The sequence below is a fragment of the Vanellus vanellus genome, assembly GCF_965231255.1.
Source record: "Vanellus vanellus genome assembly, chromosome: 8".
Classification (NCBI taxonomy): domain Eukaryota; kingdom Metazoa; phylum Chordata; class Aves; order Charadriiformes; family Charadriidae; genus Vanellus; species Vanellus vanellus.
The window spans coordinates 12,257,099-12,277,251 of NC_138913.1; the positions used below are offsets into that span (position 1 = coordinate 12,257,099).

A 20,153-nucleotide genomic window follows, 5' to 3' on the forward strand; every position below is an offset into this window, starting at 1 on the left:
CCCCCCCCCCCCAAAAAAATAGTCTGCGCTTTTCAAAAGCTGATTTGCACCTCAGAGAATCAGGACTGCTCCAACATGAAACTCAGCACTGCTGTGAAATTAGTAAAACTTAACTGCTGGAGCATTCTGTGTTATCTGCATATGCAAATGAACGTGCTTAGCACTTCTGTGTTAACAACGTGGCCATTGATATTACATGCTGGAAAAAAGACAGTATTTCAGAGGAAAAAGAAAAGCTGCCTACCCTGGAAAACCACTAGGTGAGTTTTTATGGCTTGTTTCCATTACTGCCCTTTTGTGAACCAGAGGACTTTTTTTCCATTAATTGTGTTTATCAACTCTGAGAGGAGGGGGGTGAATCTAAGCACAAGTCAGAGACTTCCTGTGATTTATTTGTCTAGCATGGAAATCTATGTGACAGGGGCTATCAAGTGCCTATAATCATTTCATGTCCTACGTAGTTTGGGAGTTAAAGCAACACCCATACTCTGCCTGCTTTGTGTTCGGCCTGAAGTTACCAAGTGGTAAATTATAACTTCCACACGAATATGACTGGGGGATGTCTTTTCCTACAAAAGATCCTGATTCCAATTTTAAGTCTATTATCCAAAGGGGTTACATGAACCTGTGCATGGGATCCCTTTCTGCAAACATCTGACACTGTGTCACTGATCTTGGTGGGTCTTCTTGCAACTATATCATGCGAGGAAATGGCTTTGGCTCTTTAGTTGCCACCACATACCAAGAGGAACAACTCAAGGTCTCAGCAGAAGGGTAAAGCTTTCTTCTGGTCCTATGGAAACGACTGGTGGCTTTACAACTCTTTAGGGGAAGGTGGTGTCACTATTGGAGCTGCTTTACCTTTCAGGCCGTGTTCCATTTGTTTGTTTCTCAAGGTGAAACTCCAAAACAAAAGCTGTACCTTCTCCCTTTTTGTACCTGTTAAAGCATTTGCTTTTGGAGTCTGCCTATGGGAAATACAATCCCTGCTTTTTGTGCATTTCTGCCTCAGTGGCAGCCAAGTCCCAAGGTAAACTGCATTTCTGGAAAAGTTGTTGCTGTTGTCCTAACAGCTGTGTCACATGAGGGGATGTTACTGAAAAGTCAACCCCCAGAGAAGACTTTAGTGTTTCCTGGTCACTGTTACTTTTGAGAGAAAGAACAACAAACAACACTAGCTTCATAATTCACTGGCAGAACTAACTGCTATTTCTTATTTATTGGAGGGTTCCTGATCTCTCTTGCCTAGCCAGCACTTCATATTCACTGAAGATCAGCACAAATTCCATAAAGACATAATCAGTCATTGCTCAGAAGTGAAGAACATAAAAAAGCTACAAAGACTGAAGATTATCCACAGCCACAAGTTAAGAGAAAGCTGTTTCTGATCTGTTCACATTCTCATGGTTTCTTCTATGAATGAAGTAATGAAGTTCTTCATTCCAGTGGAAAAAATGTTAAACAGTAGAATTAAGAAAAAAACATAGGAAGAAGGAATAGGAGTAACTGCTGCAGATAAAGCTGCTGATGAGATCCTCAGAGGTGAGCATGGATGCTGCCTTGGGCATTGGCACAGTGTTTTTCAACTGCCATGGGTCAATCAAAAGTTTATGAAATACTTTATCTCCAGTCTCTGGTGGCCAAACACAGACCTCGCTCCACACACAAGACTGCTCCAAGCAGTAAGGCTCTGCACGTATGGTGTACATTTTCCCTCCTAGTGCAGATCCTTTGAATACAGCTATCTCCCAACTCATTCACAAAGGTATAATTTTTTTAAAAAAAGTAAGTGACAGGCTAGTTCAGCAACCATTATGTAAACAAGACATTTGCTTGGTCAGACTCCTGTGCTCAGCCCTACATACTGTCTCCAAAGGCCATTTACTCTGACACAGAGGGCAGAGAGCAAGAGCTTCTTCTCAAGGTGGCAATGTCACTTTAGAGTAAACTATCAGAGACACCGGGACTATATCCATCTCCCTTATCAGTCCTGGGCTGCTGCTGAGACCTTGAATTGTAATAACAAGGCCCTTGTCTTAGCCAGCTTTAGAGACAGCAGATGCATCCCATCAGATAATCCATGAATCACCCGTGCAAGGCGTACGCCATGCAGTGTCAATAACCTCACTCTCTTCTCAGCAGGTCGCCAGTAAAGCTCATTACAGGAAGCTGGCTCTGTCCTTCAACAATGTGACAGGTGATTCTCGAGGAAAGGAACTGTTCTCACTTCCTGTAGGACTGGCTGCCTGCAGAAAAACAGCAAGAAAGGGTCTGTCAGCTGAAAGCAGGATTTATTACAAGACAGGAGGTGCCTGAGGGCAACACTTGTTCAACCTGTACAATGACACAAACACCACAAAGAACATGCACAAAGGCACCTTAACCACTGATGTTGCAACTTAAAAACACAGAATGTATTTATGGCAACCAAACTTGTAGAGGAGCAGGGAGTCACCAGTGTCCAGTCGCACTCCTGACAAAAATCATTCCTCAATTCTTCCAGTAGAGATTTTTGTACAACTCTAGCTCCACTGTGCCCTAGACAGAACTTTGTACACTGCAAACAGCTTGAGCACACCCATGCAGAGGAGCTTGGAACACATGCAGAGTTAGTAACAGGGCACATGAAACCATTCAACCATGACCACATGGAGCACATAATGCACAGTTGAAAAAGTCTAGATTTGGAGGTCCACCCTACGTTCTAGCCATGCCACCAGTGTCATCCCTGTATCAGCTAGGAATCGGAATCCACAGAGAATCCCAGCACGGCTGGTTTTATTTGGAGGAGCTCGGTTTTGCTTTAAGGTACAGCTTTAGAGCCTGGCTAACAGCAGCAGGCTACATCTCAGGGAGGAATTTGGCCCCAGGCCTGTAGCTGCACTAAGTACCTGAGTTTCCTCTGCATTCCTCAGGCATTCCACACACTCCATGCTTCAAGAGGACCAGTCCAGCTAGTTCAGCTAGGTTTATGTAAAAGCAACTTATTTCCAGAAAATACACTTATAATAAATATTAAAAGCAAGCTTAATATGCATCTCTAAAATAAGTAAGCACATCAAGTTAAGTAAAATCAGAAACTCATCTTTTTCTCATCATGCCCATCAGCTATAAAAACTATAAACATTTATCCAGAAATACCAAGAAATCCACAAACTAAAGACAGTCTTCCACTGGGACAGAGTCTCTTGATATGTAAAAACCTACATACCTATGCAGCAGGCAAATGGGAGGCAGCAATTGCTAAAATCTACTGATTTCGGATATCTGTGCATCTGATAACATTTTTGACTTACAGATAAGTCAGCCAGGAAATTAAAGGGACAGTAGCACAGAGCTTTACTAGGGAAACATTAGGGACTCACCTGCTTCTGATGCCTCTCTGCACCTTTAAGTAACAGCTGGGAATTTAATTACCTTTGAGAACCTCAGGTTTGGACATAGGTGCTTAAAGCCCTTTTTTTGGTCCTTTAAAAATCTGGTTCTTATCACTTTCCTCTCACTTTTCCCAACCATAAAAACCTGTGTGAAAGGCACTTCAAGATGGACAACAACTAATAGGTGCTCTGTGACAGCAGACAACAATGCAGGATACACACACACAAGGTGAGTGGGAGAAGACTTGTTTGCAAAATAATTTCTTTGTTATTTTTAACAGGAAGATAAGAGTTTAACGCTCAATTGCTGACACCAAGTCTGTCTCATGGCACATGTGGACAGATAGAAAACAATTTCCTGGAACCCCAATAGAAAAGTTGGAAGAAAAGGTAAGTGCATACATAGTAAGATGTTATGCCCGCTATACATTCAGCTTTAGGATGCACAGACACAGCAAAGATAAGAGGTGTACTGTAAGACGAATCCTATCCAATAAAAGTCATAAGAGTGTAAGAGTCTGGACTTACAAATCACATATACTGAATCAACAGAGAAACCGAAGTGATGCAGAACTCTTATGACGTGCTGCTTTAATGCAATTTCAAAATACAATACATTACACATTGTGCCACTGGAAAAGGAACTTACTCCAGGGCCCTATAAGAGCAACATATGTATGTCACATCTTTCACAAGACACACACCCCCAGGAGCGTAAAGCTGCCCTAGAGAAACTGGAACATGCGGAGGAGTTTTCACTTAGACACGTACACACACACACACACACACACACACACACACACACACACTATGCTTTTCCTTTCTTCAGCAGAGCTTCTCCTTTTCAATGGGCTAGCACTTTTGTAAATGAGCTGAAACAGGAACCAGGGACAGACTCGTGGGTGTTAACACCACATTCGGTCAGAGCAGAACAGCGCTGCTATCACAGGAAACAGAAATCACTGATGTCAGAGGTAAAACACGGGGCATAGGCAGCAAAAGTAAAGCCGAAAGAGCTGGCAGTATTACCTAAGCACGGAACTGTTCAAGCAAGTACTCTCTAGGTCAAAACCTCCCTTAACCACCGAGGACATTCCCTTCCATTGCCTCACCTGTACTCCTTGAATGAAACCACCCCATCTCCCCACACACACAACTGTGTGGAATAACAGTGAGTGAGCAACACAGAAGACCTAGGAAGCTCTTTCCAGCTCTGTTGCTGATTTACTAGGTCATTTCAATTCTCTGTGTTTCATTTTGTCCACCTGTAATGAGGAGTTAATGATATACACACACCTCAAATTTCTTGGGAAGGTTTGCAAGGTATTATGAGTTACCATGTTTTTGTGAAACATTTAAAGATAACAGTTACAGCTAAAAAGTAGAGCTGATGTTACACTGATCAGATAATCATCACTAAACCTCTTACAATACGTTTGGAATCAGAATATAGAGCACATAGCTCCTGCCATTTTCACTGATGACGGACCCAGAGGTGTATTTGAATCCAGGCAGTGCTATCCACAGTCCAGAGCAAAAGCTTACACGTTACTGAAGACTGCATCTTTCTACCCTCTACCTCCCCCCAAAAACCCCACAGCTTACACACCATACACGTCTTTACTGTTGTGTGAGCATCTGAGAGCAACATTTCCACTTTATTGGGCTTGCGTTGACTGGCTTAAAGCAAGTGTCCATCCTTTCCTTCCAATCTCAAGTCACAGCCCTCTCCTCTTCTGAGCCCACTGCAAACTAGTACTGCTTATACTTCTTCAGACAATGACACATCCATATGGTTCTTAAATACAAGTCTCCAGCAGAACGATGACTGCCACAAGCACCACACCATGCTTGGCTGCTCTAAGCCCATCTTCTGAACTGCCTGACATCTGGTCTACATTCACTTGCAGCATAGACACACACAGGGATCCAAATTCAAGAACATCAAACGAGTTACACAGCAGACTGAACAAGTGTCTAAAGAAAAGGAAAAAGTCTAATGATATCTAGAGAAAGTCTGATCTGAGCCTAGAAGCTTCCCCCCAAAACTTCTGAGAATTTGGGCCATTTCTCCACCTAGAGACAGGAAAAAGCTCACATGACAGCCTGGAAATAGGAGCAGTGTTCAGCAGGATATAATTACATGGTTGTATATCCTGCAGATGACAAGTACAACGTCATATACTCCTGGCACATTTGTAGCATACGACTTCATTCCTGAAAGCTACTACAGCACTCCCTCCTTTCCCGTCCCAAGGACTGTCAAACAGAATGATGACTTTCCACTTACTCTGTCTGCTCCTTGTGGATGATCCTGAGGAGCTGGGACGGCTTCCTGAGGAGCTGGGACGGCTTGTTTGCTGCGGTCCAGACTGGGAGAACTGAGGGGCAATGGCTGGCATCTTTCCATTTCTAGAGCTGGCACTCTGCACTTCAGGAGTGCGAGGGATCTTGGGTTTGCTGGTGAAGGCTGAGGGAAACTCACTGTAGGAGGAGATGGAAAGGGTTAGCAATGCATGAAGAAATATGTATGCATAGTAAGTCCGCAACCAAGTGAAACCTGCAGTACATGCTGTGACAGCATGACAGGCTGCTCAAAATTCAGGGAGACTGCAAATGGAAAGGAACATGGCACCACAGGTACTGCCCTGGGGCACGTACTCACCATACAGCCTCTAAACCTGGCTCTATCGACTGACCTGTCTATCCTACTCAAACCTCGTTCTTTGGACAACAGGATCGAACAGGTACAGTTAAATCCCCTGCAAACAAGTAATAGTTCTTTAACTTGTTTTCCCCATTGTATTTATCACACACACAGACTCAATCCGAGGTGCAAAAAACCTATAGAAATGCTACAGCACAGGAATACATGCTTTTAGGGCACAGACACTATTATTTCTCCTAGGTATCGGTCACAATCTTGGCAGACACAGGCAGCCTCCCTGGCTTCCAGCTGCGATAAGATTTGTAGAACTCCCTGAAGGCTTTGTCAAAAGAGCAAAAAGCTGTGATGGCATCTATGAAATAAACTCCCTAAGCACACAGGTTACTTGTTCTCACGGAAAACATAAACCACCTGCTGCTATTTCACAGTCTGCATGTGCTGCAAGTATAACCATTCTTTAAAATTTAATCCATGACTGTGTGAGGATAGATCATCCTTCCCTGCCCCCAGCATCAATACATTCTTTCCCAGGTACAAAAATGGAGGCTACCAGGAAATAGCAAGCCTCTAAAATAATTCTGAATCTATATCCATGTTTGCTCTAGTGAGTCAATTTTCTCTTAAAAGGAGAAAAGGTTAAACTGAAACAACAGCTACATGAAAAAGCTCATCGTATTTAAAAAGCAAATAAAAACAGAGCTAAAGGCAGGAGATCGAAAAAGGTGCCATCTAAAGACAGGCGATTAAAACGGAAAGTTGCCGTGTTATTAGCTCCATCAAAAGAACCCTTTGTGACCATCAGAAAGGGTGATTAGGAGGATTTTCAAGACATTTAATCTGCCTTCCTCCCCTGGGAACGTTGCTGAGTCAGTGCTGATTAGCCCTTCCATACCCCTCCTTCACCTTGCAGGAAGATTTGAGCAAGTGTTTCTTTTATATTTCAAACAGCATTAATTGTCGTTATTTTGCATATGTATATGCTAACTATTAAGGACAGAGACATGCTAACTGTTCTGCTAAGAGCCATCTCTGCAGTCCTCTACCTATCTCTGAGTATTACAAGTATTACCCTCGTCTCATTTCACAGGAGGAGGTGGCAGACGGCAGCAGAAACACACCAGGAAAAAAAAAAAAAAAAAACCAACCAGAAAAGTAAGATTGGCTCGATAAAACCCCAAGCCGTGGACCACAAACATAGTTAAATACCTCCCTCCATAAAATAGTCTCATTGTTATTGCTTTTTCATAATTTTACTCACTTTGGTTCAAGAGCTGGGTTTTCAATTCACTAGTGCTCTTCATGGTAATCTTATGTGTACTATGATATGCTAACGTAGATAAAAAAGGAAGATCCAACAGCCTCACAGCAGTTTCTGAGCCACAAAAGAGCGCTTTTCTTTTTTTTTTCCTTATTCAGCAATAGATAACAAAACCCTGACTCCGTATCCCCATACACTAAAAAGCGTTTTTATAGCCATTAACACTCTTCAGAGTTTCACTGCAGTAACCTAGGGCAGCTGGACTATAAGTATTTTGGGGACAAAGCAAAGTAATGCAGCCAGAGTCACCATACTTTCCCAAAGACAGAGATACACAGTGGTCAAACAGGACAGCTCACAACTTTGCAATCTCTTCAGGAAAGGATTATATGAAATATAAGCTGGTAGCAAACACTGTGAAGTTGAAAAAACGCTGCTGTTTTTCTGACAGGACGCAGAGCAGATTTTGGTCTCCATATGCCCAGGTGTCACAGAACCACCTCATCTTTTACTACGTCAATAAGTAGGCCAAGATCAACAGAAAAGAAGTAATCCTCAGACTAACAGAGAAAACTGCTATTTGACATCCTTTAGAGCTTGACGAGATGAAGAAAGAAGCAGCAAAATCTACTGTGGGAAAACATTCCACGGTATTTGGTAAAGGAGTAATTTATGACAAGTTGTGGTAATTTGAGAGCAAGTGCTCCCGACAAAAAAACAAAAAAACCATCAACAACAAAAAAACCCACAACAAACAAACAAAACCCTACATTTGCATAGAGAAGAAAGAAAACTGTTTACCTGGAAAAATGGAAACAATTGTCTACAGAAAAGTGCACAACAAACTGACACTGGGTTTGGAATAATCAACTAGGAGATGTGACAGGACTTGAACATACAAAGATATATTAGACCATTTTCTCCAAGAGAAATACACTTGGGACATTTTTTTTTTTAACCAGATTATCAGAAAAGCAAGACCATTAGAGACCTAAGCAGGCCCTGAAGAGTTTAAGCTCTTTATTACGATGATACTGGACATAGTCACGATTAAAAAAATAAGGGCTTTTTCAGCCAGCCACAATTATAGATTCATCTAGGTTGGAAGGGACCTTTAAGATCATCAAGTCCAACCATTAACCTAACACTGCCAAGTCCACCACTAAACCAAGTGCCTAAGCACCATGTCTACCCATCTTTTAAATACCTCCAGGGGACAGTGACTCAACCGCTTCCCCGGGCAGCCTGTTCCAATGTTTGATAACCCTTTCTGTGAAGACATTTTTCCTAATATCCAATCTAAACCTCTCCTGGTGCAACTTGAGGCCATTTCTTCTTGTCCTACTGTCTGTTACTTAGGAGAAGAGACCAATCCCCACCTCGCTACAACTTCCTTTCAGGTAGTTGTAGAGAGCGATAAGGTTTCTCATCAATCAGCCTCCTTTTCTCCAGGCTAAACCACCCCAGTTCCCTCAGCTGCTCCCCATAAGACTTGGGCTCCAGACCCCTCACCAGATTCATTGCCCTTCTCTGGACACGCTCCAGAATCTCAAGGTCTTTCTTGTAGTGAGGGGCCCAAAACTGAACACAGTACTTGAGGTGTGGCCTCACTGGTGCCGAGTACAGCAGGACAATGACTTCCCTAGTCCTCCTGGCCACACTATTCCTGATATAGGCCAGGATGCTGTTGGCCTTCTTGGCCACCTGGGCACATTGCTGGCTCATATCCAGCTGGCTGTCCACCAACACCCCCAGGTCCTTTTCTGCTGGGCAGCTCTCCAACCACTCTTCCCCAAGCCTGTAGCGCTGCATGGGGTTGTTGTGACCCAAGTGCAGGACCCGGCACTTGGCCTTGTTGAACCTTGTACCATTGGTCTCGGCCCATTGATCCAGCCTGTCCAGATCCATCTGTAGAGCCATGCTACCCTTAAGCAGATCTACACTCCTGCACAACTTGGTGTCGCCCATGAACAGAACTGGCCCCAGTACTGAGTGCTGGGGAACACTTGTGACCATTTGCCAACTGGATTTAACTCCATTCACCACAACTCTTTGGGCCCAGCCATCTAGCCAGTTTTTTACCCGGTGAAACATACGTCCATCCAAGCCACAAGCAGCCAGTTTCTCCAGGAGAATGCTGTGGGAAATGGTGTTGAAGGCTTTACTAAAGTCCAGGTAAACAACATCTACAGCCTTTTGCTCATCCACTAAGCGGGTCACCTTATCATAGAAGATCAGGTTCGTCAAGCAGGACCTGCAGGTCCAGTCAGGACCCATGCTGACTGGACCTGGTCACCTGGTTGTCCTCCATGTGCCACCTAATGGCACTCAAGATGACCTGCTCCATAACCTTCCCAGGCACTGAGGTCAGACTGACAGGCCTGTAGTGCCTTGAGTCCTCCTTCTGGCCCTTTTTGTGGACTGGTGTCACATTTGCTGACCTCCAGCCAACTGGGACCTCCCTGGTTAGCCAGGACTGCCAATAATATTTTTTTTTTTACAATTTCAGAATTGTAAACTCAAGTCTATTACAAATTTATCCTTGATTAGCTAAAGAGTACAACACATCTATATTCTTACATGATCAAAATGCAGCAGGGAATAGCATTGCAGGGGCAGCTGCCAGTCTGACATGCATCAGCTAGAACAATTGTTTGTTCCTGTGGAAATACAACATAGACATGCCACGACTAGGGCCTCATTCTTTTCTCAGACTGATTTAGCATAATTTCACTGATCTCTGTGCAGTTAAATTCCCAATTTATACTGCTAAGGAAGAGGGGAAACAGCAGTGACTGCTTCATCACCACAACTCAGCCCTCCTTTTCTCATACATATCTTTTCTAGGAAGGTCTTGATATTTATCTAGTAGGAAGGAGACATCTCTTACAGTGGTCAAAACTATGACCAAAGCAGCGATTTATTCACTCTGCTTGTTTTGCAAACAAATTAAGGTATGCTTCCAAGAATGAAAAGGCAGGTCTAGCTATTGCAACACCAACATATTAACAAAAGACCCTTGACACAGGAAACCCTGTGTTCGCTTAGACTGTGAATGGCTACATTCCCATATCCGTAACTCGAGGCTGCATTTGTAAATACAAATTACTGTACACATGCTAAGGAAGCACGCAATGAAAAGATACTATCGTCTTCGGCAGGATACTGCACCTGTGCCTTCAGTTAGTGACCCATCTATCACTGAAATTTAGACATACATTTATGAAGAAAAATTAAACATTACTGGGAACACATCTTTTTAATAACAGATTATGACTGTAGAGATGCCCTCACCAAGGTGGAGGGCAAGATGCTGCCAATTTGGATTGCTTCTTGCAAGCCAAAGCCTGAAAAATAATCTCTCTCTCCATCACAAAGCAAGCAATTTGGCCATAAAATTCTCATGGTCTATTTGTATTTGTAGTATGTGCTTAGCTACTGTTAGGACAAGCAACAGAAATAAAACCAGTAAAGCTGTGATAGGGCTATGACTACTAAGCACTTCAGCTGCTAACCAGTAATAATTTGTTGACAAATTAATTTCTCAGATCTCACCATGGAAACAGCACAACTGGGAAAAAAACAAAACCAAAATGACACCAACCCACCCCCAAAACCCCAAAACCACACACAGGCATCTGTAGGCCAGAAGGAAACAAAAGTCTAAGCAGAGAGTCCAGTCTTCAGAAGGGCTAGAGCTTTAACTGACACAAATAACCAGGCACTTCTGAAAAATCAGATCCATAAAGAGTTGGTAAAACCTTTCCTTTAACACATCTCCACCCATTCTGTGTTTTACTTCTGGAATGTACTTGCTTTTAAAATTTCTCTACACTCAGTGTTTAAAACTTGGCCCAATCAAATTAGCTATAGGAAAAAGCTGTTAATGTCTGAAGGACACATGTGGGCCCTGAAAGACTTCAGTAAACCTTGGTCCAATTGCTAATGAATTCCTAGTTCTCATCCAAGATATAACATCACAGTCCTACATACGACAAAGGCTTCAGAGGGCTAAAGGTATGAAAAGCAGAAGGAGAGCAAGATCTTTCATCTTCTTTTGACAGAAATTGTTTCAAGGAAGAGTTGAAACCCATTGCTGGGAGAATTCATAGTATTGCCTCGTTTGCTATACCCATCTAGTGGATAAATCAGGGACTCTGGTCAGCAGTGCTAGCAACTCAGCATGTTTAAACACTCTGAATCCACTTAAATGCTTAATTTTTTCTTCCTTCTGCAAGTTAATTCCTGCCCTGTTCCCACAGTCCTACCTATTCCTTTACTAATAAATGATTTTTCATGGGTTAGAGTCAAGTCATCTAAAGGAAGCAATCAGGAAGTTTTATTTGCAGAAGACTGTCTTGTGCATACATGTGAAGTTCATTAATAATGTATTGCTTGAGATTTCTCCCATTCTGAACCAGATGCTTAGAAACTGAACAGCTGCCTCTGGCACAGCTAAGGGTATTTTGTTTGGCAAGCACCACCCCAGCTGTCTCAGACCAGACTGCATCATACATCAAATGACTTCACAGATTGTCTTTACAGGAGCATGGAATTAGCTGGTAAGTCCCCTCAGATTCCTCCTGCACTTTTAGGTACTCCTCTGGATAAATCATACCTATGTGATTGCCCATTTACTTTGTCCTGGGTGAAGTCAGTAGATCGGGAAGACAAAATATTGTCACCAGCTGGGATGCTTCGGTCCATTCTATGGCTTGATGAGAATATTTCAGATGACTTCATTTCAACTGCTATTTAAAAAAGAAACACAGTTCAGTGAGGAGTTGTTTCTTTACAATTTCACTAGAAACACAATCAAGTCACAGTTCCTGCTGTATGAAGGAAACCTTGAGACGATGGCAGGCTACTGAGTTAGCGTGGCGGGTTGCATTACGGCTCATCAGTTGAGCCAAGACAACTGCAAGTGTGCATACTGCCAGCCCTTTGCAGTTGGAAAGTAAAACATGCTTGGATTGTTTTCAAAGTAGCTATACTCTGCACTTGCAATAGGCTAGGAGCATGCATCAGTTAACATGTATCAGCTGACAGCTGATATCTCATTCAAGGCATAGGAATACAACCATTTGCAGTTGTCTGTACATAACCATAGTAACAGGCAGACTCTGTGGACAAAACCCAGTATTTTACACTTCTGTCAGACTTCAGGTCTATTACATTTGTTCAATATACCTCACTTTCTGCCTTGCACTAACAGAGAAGGGAAAGACAGACAGTTTGCTGTAGAACACAAGGCTACCAAAATGTGCAAGTTCAATAAGAGTTTAGGGAAAATCCCTTGCTCCATTTGTCCCATGCTCAGGACAGGCTGCTGTCCTGGTTTGCTGTCACATTCTGATACAGATGCAGATCAGGTCACTTTCAGAGAAGCATTTGGCTGCCCAGTGCCTGTTCTGTCTGACATTCAGCATAACACATGTAGCCAGATAACCAGGGTTCATCTTTAGTCCACAAGTTTTCTGCTCACGGAAGAAAAAAAAAAAAAAAACCAAACCAAAAAAACACGAGAGCCAGAACTATTGATTCCTTACCAAAGTGATAAAAAGGGAGGATGGACTTAGACAAAATCAGACCCACTCAAGAACAGCTGAATGAATCCAGGCATAGAGGTCATTAAGAACTGCTTTCATTGTTAGAAAACAAAGAGGATCAAGGTTTCTTGAGGCTAAATTTAGCTTCCTTGAGGCATGACCTTGATGATGCTAACTGTTCACATGAAGCTTTTACTCTAACTGTGTTTTCAGTCTTGGGCTCTTACTATTCATTTCACGACTTGACTGCATGAAACTCTGAATCCCAAAGTATTTGTGTTATGCTGGAAAACACATATTCCGAAGTGAGCAGGTTCCCGGTACTGCATAGTGACCATCACGCCAAGATCAGGACTCAATAAACTGCATATTTATTTCACAGCAAAGATGTCTGTCAACGCATGATGAGTCTCTAGAAGCAGTACAATTATTTTTAACACCTTTCTGTTATGTACCATACCCTGCCATATCTTAAAAGCCACTAGAAGAGAAAGGGCTTGTTTTCCATTGTCTTAAATTAAAGCTTTTCCAATTTAAGAACTACTAAATCCACTGTCTTTTGGAAAACATGGGATGTCCAATTATCATTATACAAAATGGAAGTCCTGTCACTGACGTGAACAAACAGGGGATCCAGCAGCGCAGTCTCTCTTTTCTCTTCTCTTAATTCTAACTTCTAAATCCCAAAAGGTAAGAAAGACAAGCATGTATTTCACTGGCTACTTGGAAAAACCTGAAATAAACCTCTGGCAATCCTTCAATCAGCTCAATGTTGTTTTACAGCCTAGGTTAGTGCTAGGAAGAATTGTCTCTGCCACACAGAAATTGTCTTTCTACATGTATAATACATATAAACTTGCAATATGCCATCTATTCTGACCCCTAAGATTTTTCTAAAAGAGAAGAGAGTATAATCTAGTTCTCTTATTAGTATCCACCTGTGTATAATTTTGTCTGAAAAAAGCTAACAAACTGTTTTAGACAGAGGCTACAAGCAAAGGTCTGACAATATGAAACATTAAAGTAGGCAGGAATTTCTTCAGCATGAAGGCTTTAAATCAATATTCTCCATCAAAAAGGAACAACATTTACTTTGCTGATGTACCCAGGTTCCCTGTTTAAACCTTGTCCTTACAAGCAAACTATCAGACAACATCAGAAGCACGGAAAAGGTAACAACGTGAGTGAACGCATTTCACTGGCAAGATATTATCAAAAGGTGGTTCAGAAGGCACACTTGGCTCCTGGTGGTTGTATAATGCCTTAGAAATTGCATTTAATTACACTTTAAAACAGCAAATAGGAACACCTTTGATATCTGCTTGGCTTAATTTCCTTTACGGAACATGAATATGTAAAACTCCGTTTTTTTTTTCTTCTACTTAGGAAAACTGTCAAGTCAGTATGCTTTTGATCAGTTTACAACGTCTGCTGTTCTGAGCTGCTGCCCTGGCCAGCTAACCTCCCAGCAGAATGGGCTCTGCTACACTCAAGGTGGTATGGCATGAAGTGAGGCTTGAGGACAGCAGCTCTCATTCCTACACAAGTGCCCATCTTGAACAGGAGCTTCATCTGCTTCTATCATATGGCTTCCATTCAGCATGTTACATTTATCAGCTCTGGGCATTACGCAAGCAGATTCTTGTCTGCAAAACCTTCGTTACTTTTCTCAGAATCCTTTTCATTTCCTCTAGGAAATTTAAAAAAAAGAAGAGAGAGAAAAAAGTATGCTATTCCTTTACTGCTTCAAAGCATATTTTTCAGCAAAGTAAGGGCATGCTTTGTCTGAACTTATTAATAATTCTGTACCGGATATGCTGCAAGATCCTTTATCTAAGACTTCAGAACATTTTGCCTTAAATCCCTAATTGGAAATGTTAACGAATCCCTGCAAGAAGGTTGAAACTCCTACATCTGAAATTTCATGATCCTGTGGATATCAGTTCAGAAATGAAGTATTTCAGAAGCCTATAACCTTTTAAATTCCATCACATGTTTCTCAGCTCTCAGGTCCAGCTGAGTTTGCATTAATTTCAGTTTAAGTTGCAAGGACAGAATCTTTAGCAGCATCACCCACAATGTAGCTATACAGCACAGGGCTTCCCATCCTCCACAGCCTTTTACGGTTTGAATGTAGTTGCAAATCTAAGCAGATAACTGCAGCTGCCTTCAACTGTAATAGAGAGGTCTAGCCAAGAGAGCCTGCAGGTGCCAGCAGACAGTGATTCATTTAGATCCAAACAAGGGTATATTTGATCAAGTAAAGGGCTTTGCCTGTTGGGAAGTGCACTGTCTCTGGGCTGCAGCTCCTTCCCTAGGCAGGGGACATCGTGGAGTGAAATACAGTATGCCTTGGGTATGATCCTTGGCCCTTCCACAGGAAACAAGATGGAGCGAGGCAAGCGAGACCATTGGTCTCTGCTGACCCCACATCACCTTCTGCAGCCATTCATTCAGCTCGAATCAAAATCCAACCACGTGCCCCAAGGTCTTGCAGACTGCCCCAGAGGGCCAGTTCCAAGGCTACGTTTAAAAGACCCAAACAATCTACAACACACAGCTAGGCCCCAAATGCCTGCCCCAGTCAAGAAAGACAGCAAGAGTTAACAACAGCTTTCACAGTATATCCTTACATGAAGGGGAAATGCAGAGGTCAGAAATGCTGGACCTGCTCCCACCACAAATGGGAAGATGACCACTTGGCAGGGACTGCAGCTTCTCATCCCTATCACGACATGAACTGGTATCGTTTTCTGGCCTGGAGGAGAAAGGAGAATGCAGGGTGATGAATGTTTGCAGTATAAAAAATTGCATGACAGTAAATTCTAATTTCTTCTGATTGCCTGTAATCACATAGAAGATACTAACATTATTTTATATTTCATATTGCAAACTAGTGCTAAGGACGTAATTTAACTGCATGACTGTAGGTCCCCCAAACCAGCTGATGTTAGATGTATTTGAAATTAACATTTTTTTCTACTACAATAAAAGAGCTGAGGAAAGGAAACCGTAACTCCTTGCAGTATGGAGACGCAAAATACCAGCAGGACAGTTAAAGAATATTGAAGATCTCTCAGGCCCACTGCTACACTTAGCTTTTTCAAGGATTTAAGATTTGTTCCTGACTATTACAAGAATTTAACTTCACAGAGCAATATGCAACACAGACTTAAAACAAAGCAGGTAAGAATTAGAACTGTTGATTTCCAAGTGAGGTGGATCAATGTGAAAGTGAAGTAGCTGAAGGACAGAACAGGGACAAGATTGTTTAGTAATAAGCAGTATAACACAGCAGAAGCAAGAGCAGTGTGAAGTGCGTGAAAAGAAGATGGCAGACACAGAAAGATTCCCTACCCAGTATCAGGTGAAGGTAACTAGGCTATACTTCTAGTTAGAAAGGATGCAGTCCAAGGAGGCAGTTAATGATTTCACAGTTAAATCAGCTTCTAAGGAAACAGCTAGCAGAATATTAAGTAGTTCAATCCCCCTTGAGTGTTCTCAGCCAGTGAGTCTTTAAAGAGGAGGGAAAAATAATAATAATAAAAAAAAAGTGTGTGTGTGTGGAGAAGTAGCTTTCCAGTATTTCCTGGCTCCCTCAGCTCCATACAGCAGGAGCTTGTCCATATAGGGATCCCATGACAATTCATCTGAAGTGACTAGAGCCTTGTCTGTGCTGGGAAGTCATAGAAAAATTAGCATGGAATAGTTGCTACATGTGCAGTGGCTATTCCGCATTAATTTTCTGTGTGAATACTCCTATTCAGTACTAGAAATCTGTCTCCCTCCCCCCTGCCCTTTTGGAGGTATGAACCAACAACTCAAAGAGATATGTTATAGTATCTCCATCAACTGCTTCCTCTTTCACGATGTTTTAAAAATGGAATATGTTACATCAAGTCTCACATGAAGAACTTCAAACAAGTTATACTCACTTCAATTCTGAATGCAAGCATTTACACAAATTTTTAATGTAGTTTAACTATTCTGCTGAATAAAAAACTTTATATAATTCAGTTCAACTGTCCCGGATTATCCCTGGGTAGACAAGCTGCATACAAGGCTAAAAAGTCTGATATTTTTCATGCCATTTCATCTGATACAAAGACAAGCCACTTAAATAATTTAAAATACGATATACATCCAGTTCCAATATTGCTTTCAGATTAAGGCAGCTAAGATCTGGTCACTTACATTGTTTCCCTTTTGCAAGGCTTCCTAAGAGAGTATTTCCTCATTTTAGTAAATGAATTTGTACTAAAATTAGAACAGCCTAAAAGCCATCAAAGCTTGTCCTCTTCTGTTGCAAAATGTAGTTTAAGAATGTATTCGTCTATTTACTGCAGTTTTCTAGTATACAAATCAATTAGATATAAAATACAAACTTCTCATTCAGGGTGGTATCTCATGCTTCCTACTTAAAACACAGGAGCACCAAATACTCATATTATTTCTACCATTTGGCCAGACCAGGAGGGAGATTAATTTTCACATAATCACCATGTTAGATTACTGCTGATTACATTTTTGCTCTATAGCTTGCACAGTGAGTCAATTTATAAAGACTGCTTCATACCATCAAACTAACACTTCTCTTAGACCCAAAGCTACCAGAACCAGTACAGTAGAAAGTTGTTGTTAAGTTGTATCCAGCAATGACCTGAAGCTGTCTGGTGGAGCCATGGGCTGTGAAGCTGTTCACAAGGAGATTCGATTTTTGACAAAATACAGGACCAGTGTCACTCCAATACCCCAGGATACTGTTAAGTAAACATACTACCCAGGTAGATTGTGGTAAAGACAGGCACGAGATCACTTCTAGAGATTATTTCTGATGTATAAATTGCAGCGTGCTACATGGCACCAGGAAATAAAAGCCACTCCCCCGGGTTTGCCACCCTCTTTTTGACTTCCCATAGGAAAGTCACTTCATTTTCACAAGCTTGTTTTTCTCTCCACTTATAAAACAGGAATGTAATGCTTAGACACTCCAGTGGCAATTAAGATTTATTCCTGAAAAATACTTTCTAACTAGGCTGTAAGGCTACCCTAACAGCCAATTCCGCAGAATCAATCCAGGTCACCATGCCCACCATGGGCAAAACACTGTGCAGGGAAAGTGTGACCTTGAACTCAATAACACTGACCCCACAGGACCCCACAGTAAAGTGGCACTGTACATTTAGTCACGTATTCACCAGTTTAGATTTTTGAGGACCGCAGGAAAAGGTTTAGATAATCGCTATGCTACTAATATGAGCTTATATTAATTAGTCACTGTTTTCTTCTTACACACAAACACGCATTTAATATATAGGGAGAGGGCTTGTAAAAGCTGTGGACATTATGATGGTGCAAAAGTTGGCCACTGTGAGAAAGAACACAAAGTGAAAACTCCAAATCTGCATTCTGGCTATACCAGGCAGAAGAAGTAGGTGCCATGCTCAAACAGATGCCATTTTTTTCCAGGCTAGTACTCGGAACAAAAATCAAGACTGTGCAAGACAAATTCTGCCCTGGGATAGCCAAAGGTTCTTTTTCTGCCTTGGAACTGTGTGTTTCATTCATCTTGCAGATGCCTTCCAGGGCTTTTTCCATGCCCAGATCTGGTATGTTACACTTGTCCATTCTAAGGCCCTAGTAACATAATAAATATAATCCCAAATGAATGGGTACAGCTGCCAAAAAGATATATTTGGATGACTCAGGAGGGCTCCCAGTCAGATCACCTGCTTGTATGACTGCTAATGCCAGCACAAGACAGTGGGGGGAATTAACATGGGTTAGATAAAGATGGGACTAGTTCCTATCCACAACAATAGACTTATACCAGATTCAACTACACCTGTGTAACTACAGCCTAAATCAGTCCTCACTGTCTTCTATATGGATCTTCCACACTAAACTGGGGAAGAAGCATATTTTAAGAAATAGAAAATATGAACACGAAACCAAAGAGTGGCAGGGGGGATGACATGGGACAGTCTTCAGACTTCAGGGCTGATACGCTCTTCTAAGAACCACCTCTTACCTTCCAACTTCATGACACTGTTGTATTTCAGGTTACCCATTCATTTTTACATATTAGCTATACCAATACTGTGACTTTTGAGTACTATTATCTACTTTGTTAGAGTGACTCGTAGTCTCTCAACTTAAGTATCTGCAGAAATGAAGTCATTAAATCCTCATGATAAACTGCTGCCTGTATCATAGCTACCTGGATTTGATCAAATCCAAATCTGTATGCAAGTGAACTTGAGATCTCATTGGTATTTTGCTTCCTTAGTGAAAAGGAGTCTCACATCAGAAATTAAGATATACTTGTTCAACTGAAGGCACAGCATATTCAAGGAGATCTAGACTGTAAGATTTCTTCATTTCATTTACAATACAGCCTTTTACCTCTAACCCTGATCACGTCAAGAACAAGGCATCACAGACCCTCCCACTGGAAAAAGTATTTATTCCAAAGCAAGAAACCTGACATACCAAGATTTTTGTTTTTCCCATTTTCTTTTTAACCTGTCCTCTTATGGGTGGGTAGCAAATCTCCCCCGAGCAATATAGTTTCTTGCTTATAAAGTGGAAGATCCCAGGTATTTTAGGCGCTCTATGCAACTTAACAAAAGAATATATTATGAGAAGATGAAAGGACTATGAACACACAGGATATAATGCAAATTTTAATCAAACTGATCAGCAAACATTTACTCAACCATTCCAAGTATGTGACCTCAGCCAATGGACTTTTCTCTGCCTACAATATTCCTCTCCTTTTTTTAAAACGATCTCTAAGGAATGACAATGGCAATGCACTTCTAGGTAGGGAAGGTTTCTTTATCAGGCATTGTTGGTTTTTTTTTTGTTGTTGTTGTTTTATTTTTTAAAGGAGTTTAAAAAAAATCCAACTTGGTCTCATTTGTTTGGACTTACATTAGGTACATAGTTCTGTGATAACCTGGCGTCACAGGTCTCTGGAGAGGCTCATCTATACTCTGATGGACACCAGGAAACAGCTTCTTCTTGGTTTTTGGAGTATGAGTCATTATCTGATATGCAGGAAATAAAGAAATGGAAAAAAAAAAGAGAATGCAGTAGAAAGACAGGTAACTAGAGCCATAGAGAAAACTCTGTAGCAACATTGCATCAAAAACTAAACTGCATTCTGGTGTCATTTGATAAAATTCCCTGGAATCACTGACATCTTATCTATAACATCTTATTTCAGGTCACGTTTCCATCACCAGCACTGGTAGACCTATGGACTCTGGGACCCAGAAGGCATACAGTCACATTTA

The 20,153-nt window shown here is 41.6% G+C and overlaps 1 protein-coding gene across 1 annotated transcript in view; it reads right to left on the reverse strand.

Moving 5' to 3' along the window:
- Positions 1–1,198: 1,198 nt before the first annotated feature.
- The window catches only part of ARMC9 (armadillo repeat containing 9), a gene marked incomplete at its 5' end in the record, with an annotated part of 68,063 nt that continues 49,108 nt past the window's right edge, over positions 1,199–20,153 (reverse strand). The window contains 6 exon segments of the mRNA XM_082487443.1: positions 1,199–2,246; positions 5,668–5,739; positions 5,741–5,861; positions 11,922–12,054; positions 15,486–15,610; positions 19,789–19,904. Of these exon segments, the coding sequence (XP_082343569.1) occupies positions 2,160–2,246; positions 5,668–5,739; positions 5,741–5,861; positions 11,922–12,054; positions 15,486–15,610; positions 19,789–19,904 (654 nt within the window). The 3' untranslated portion in view covers positions 1,199–2,159.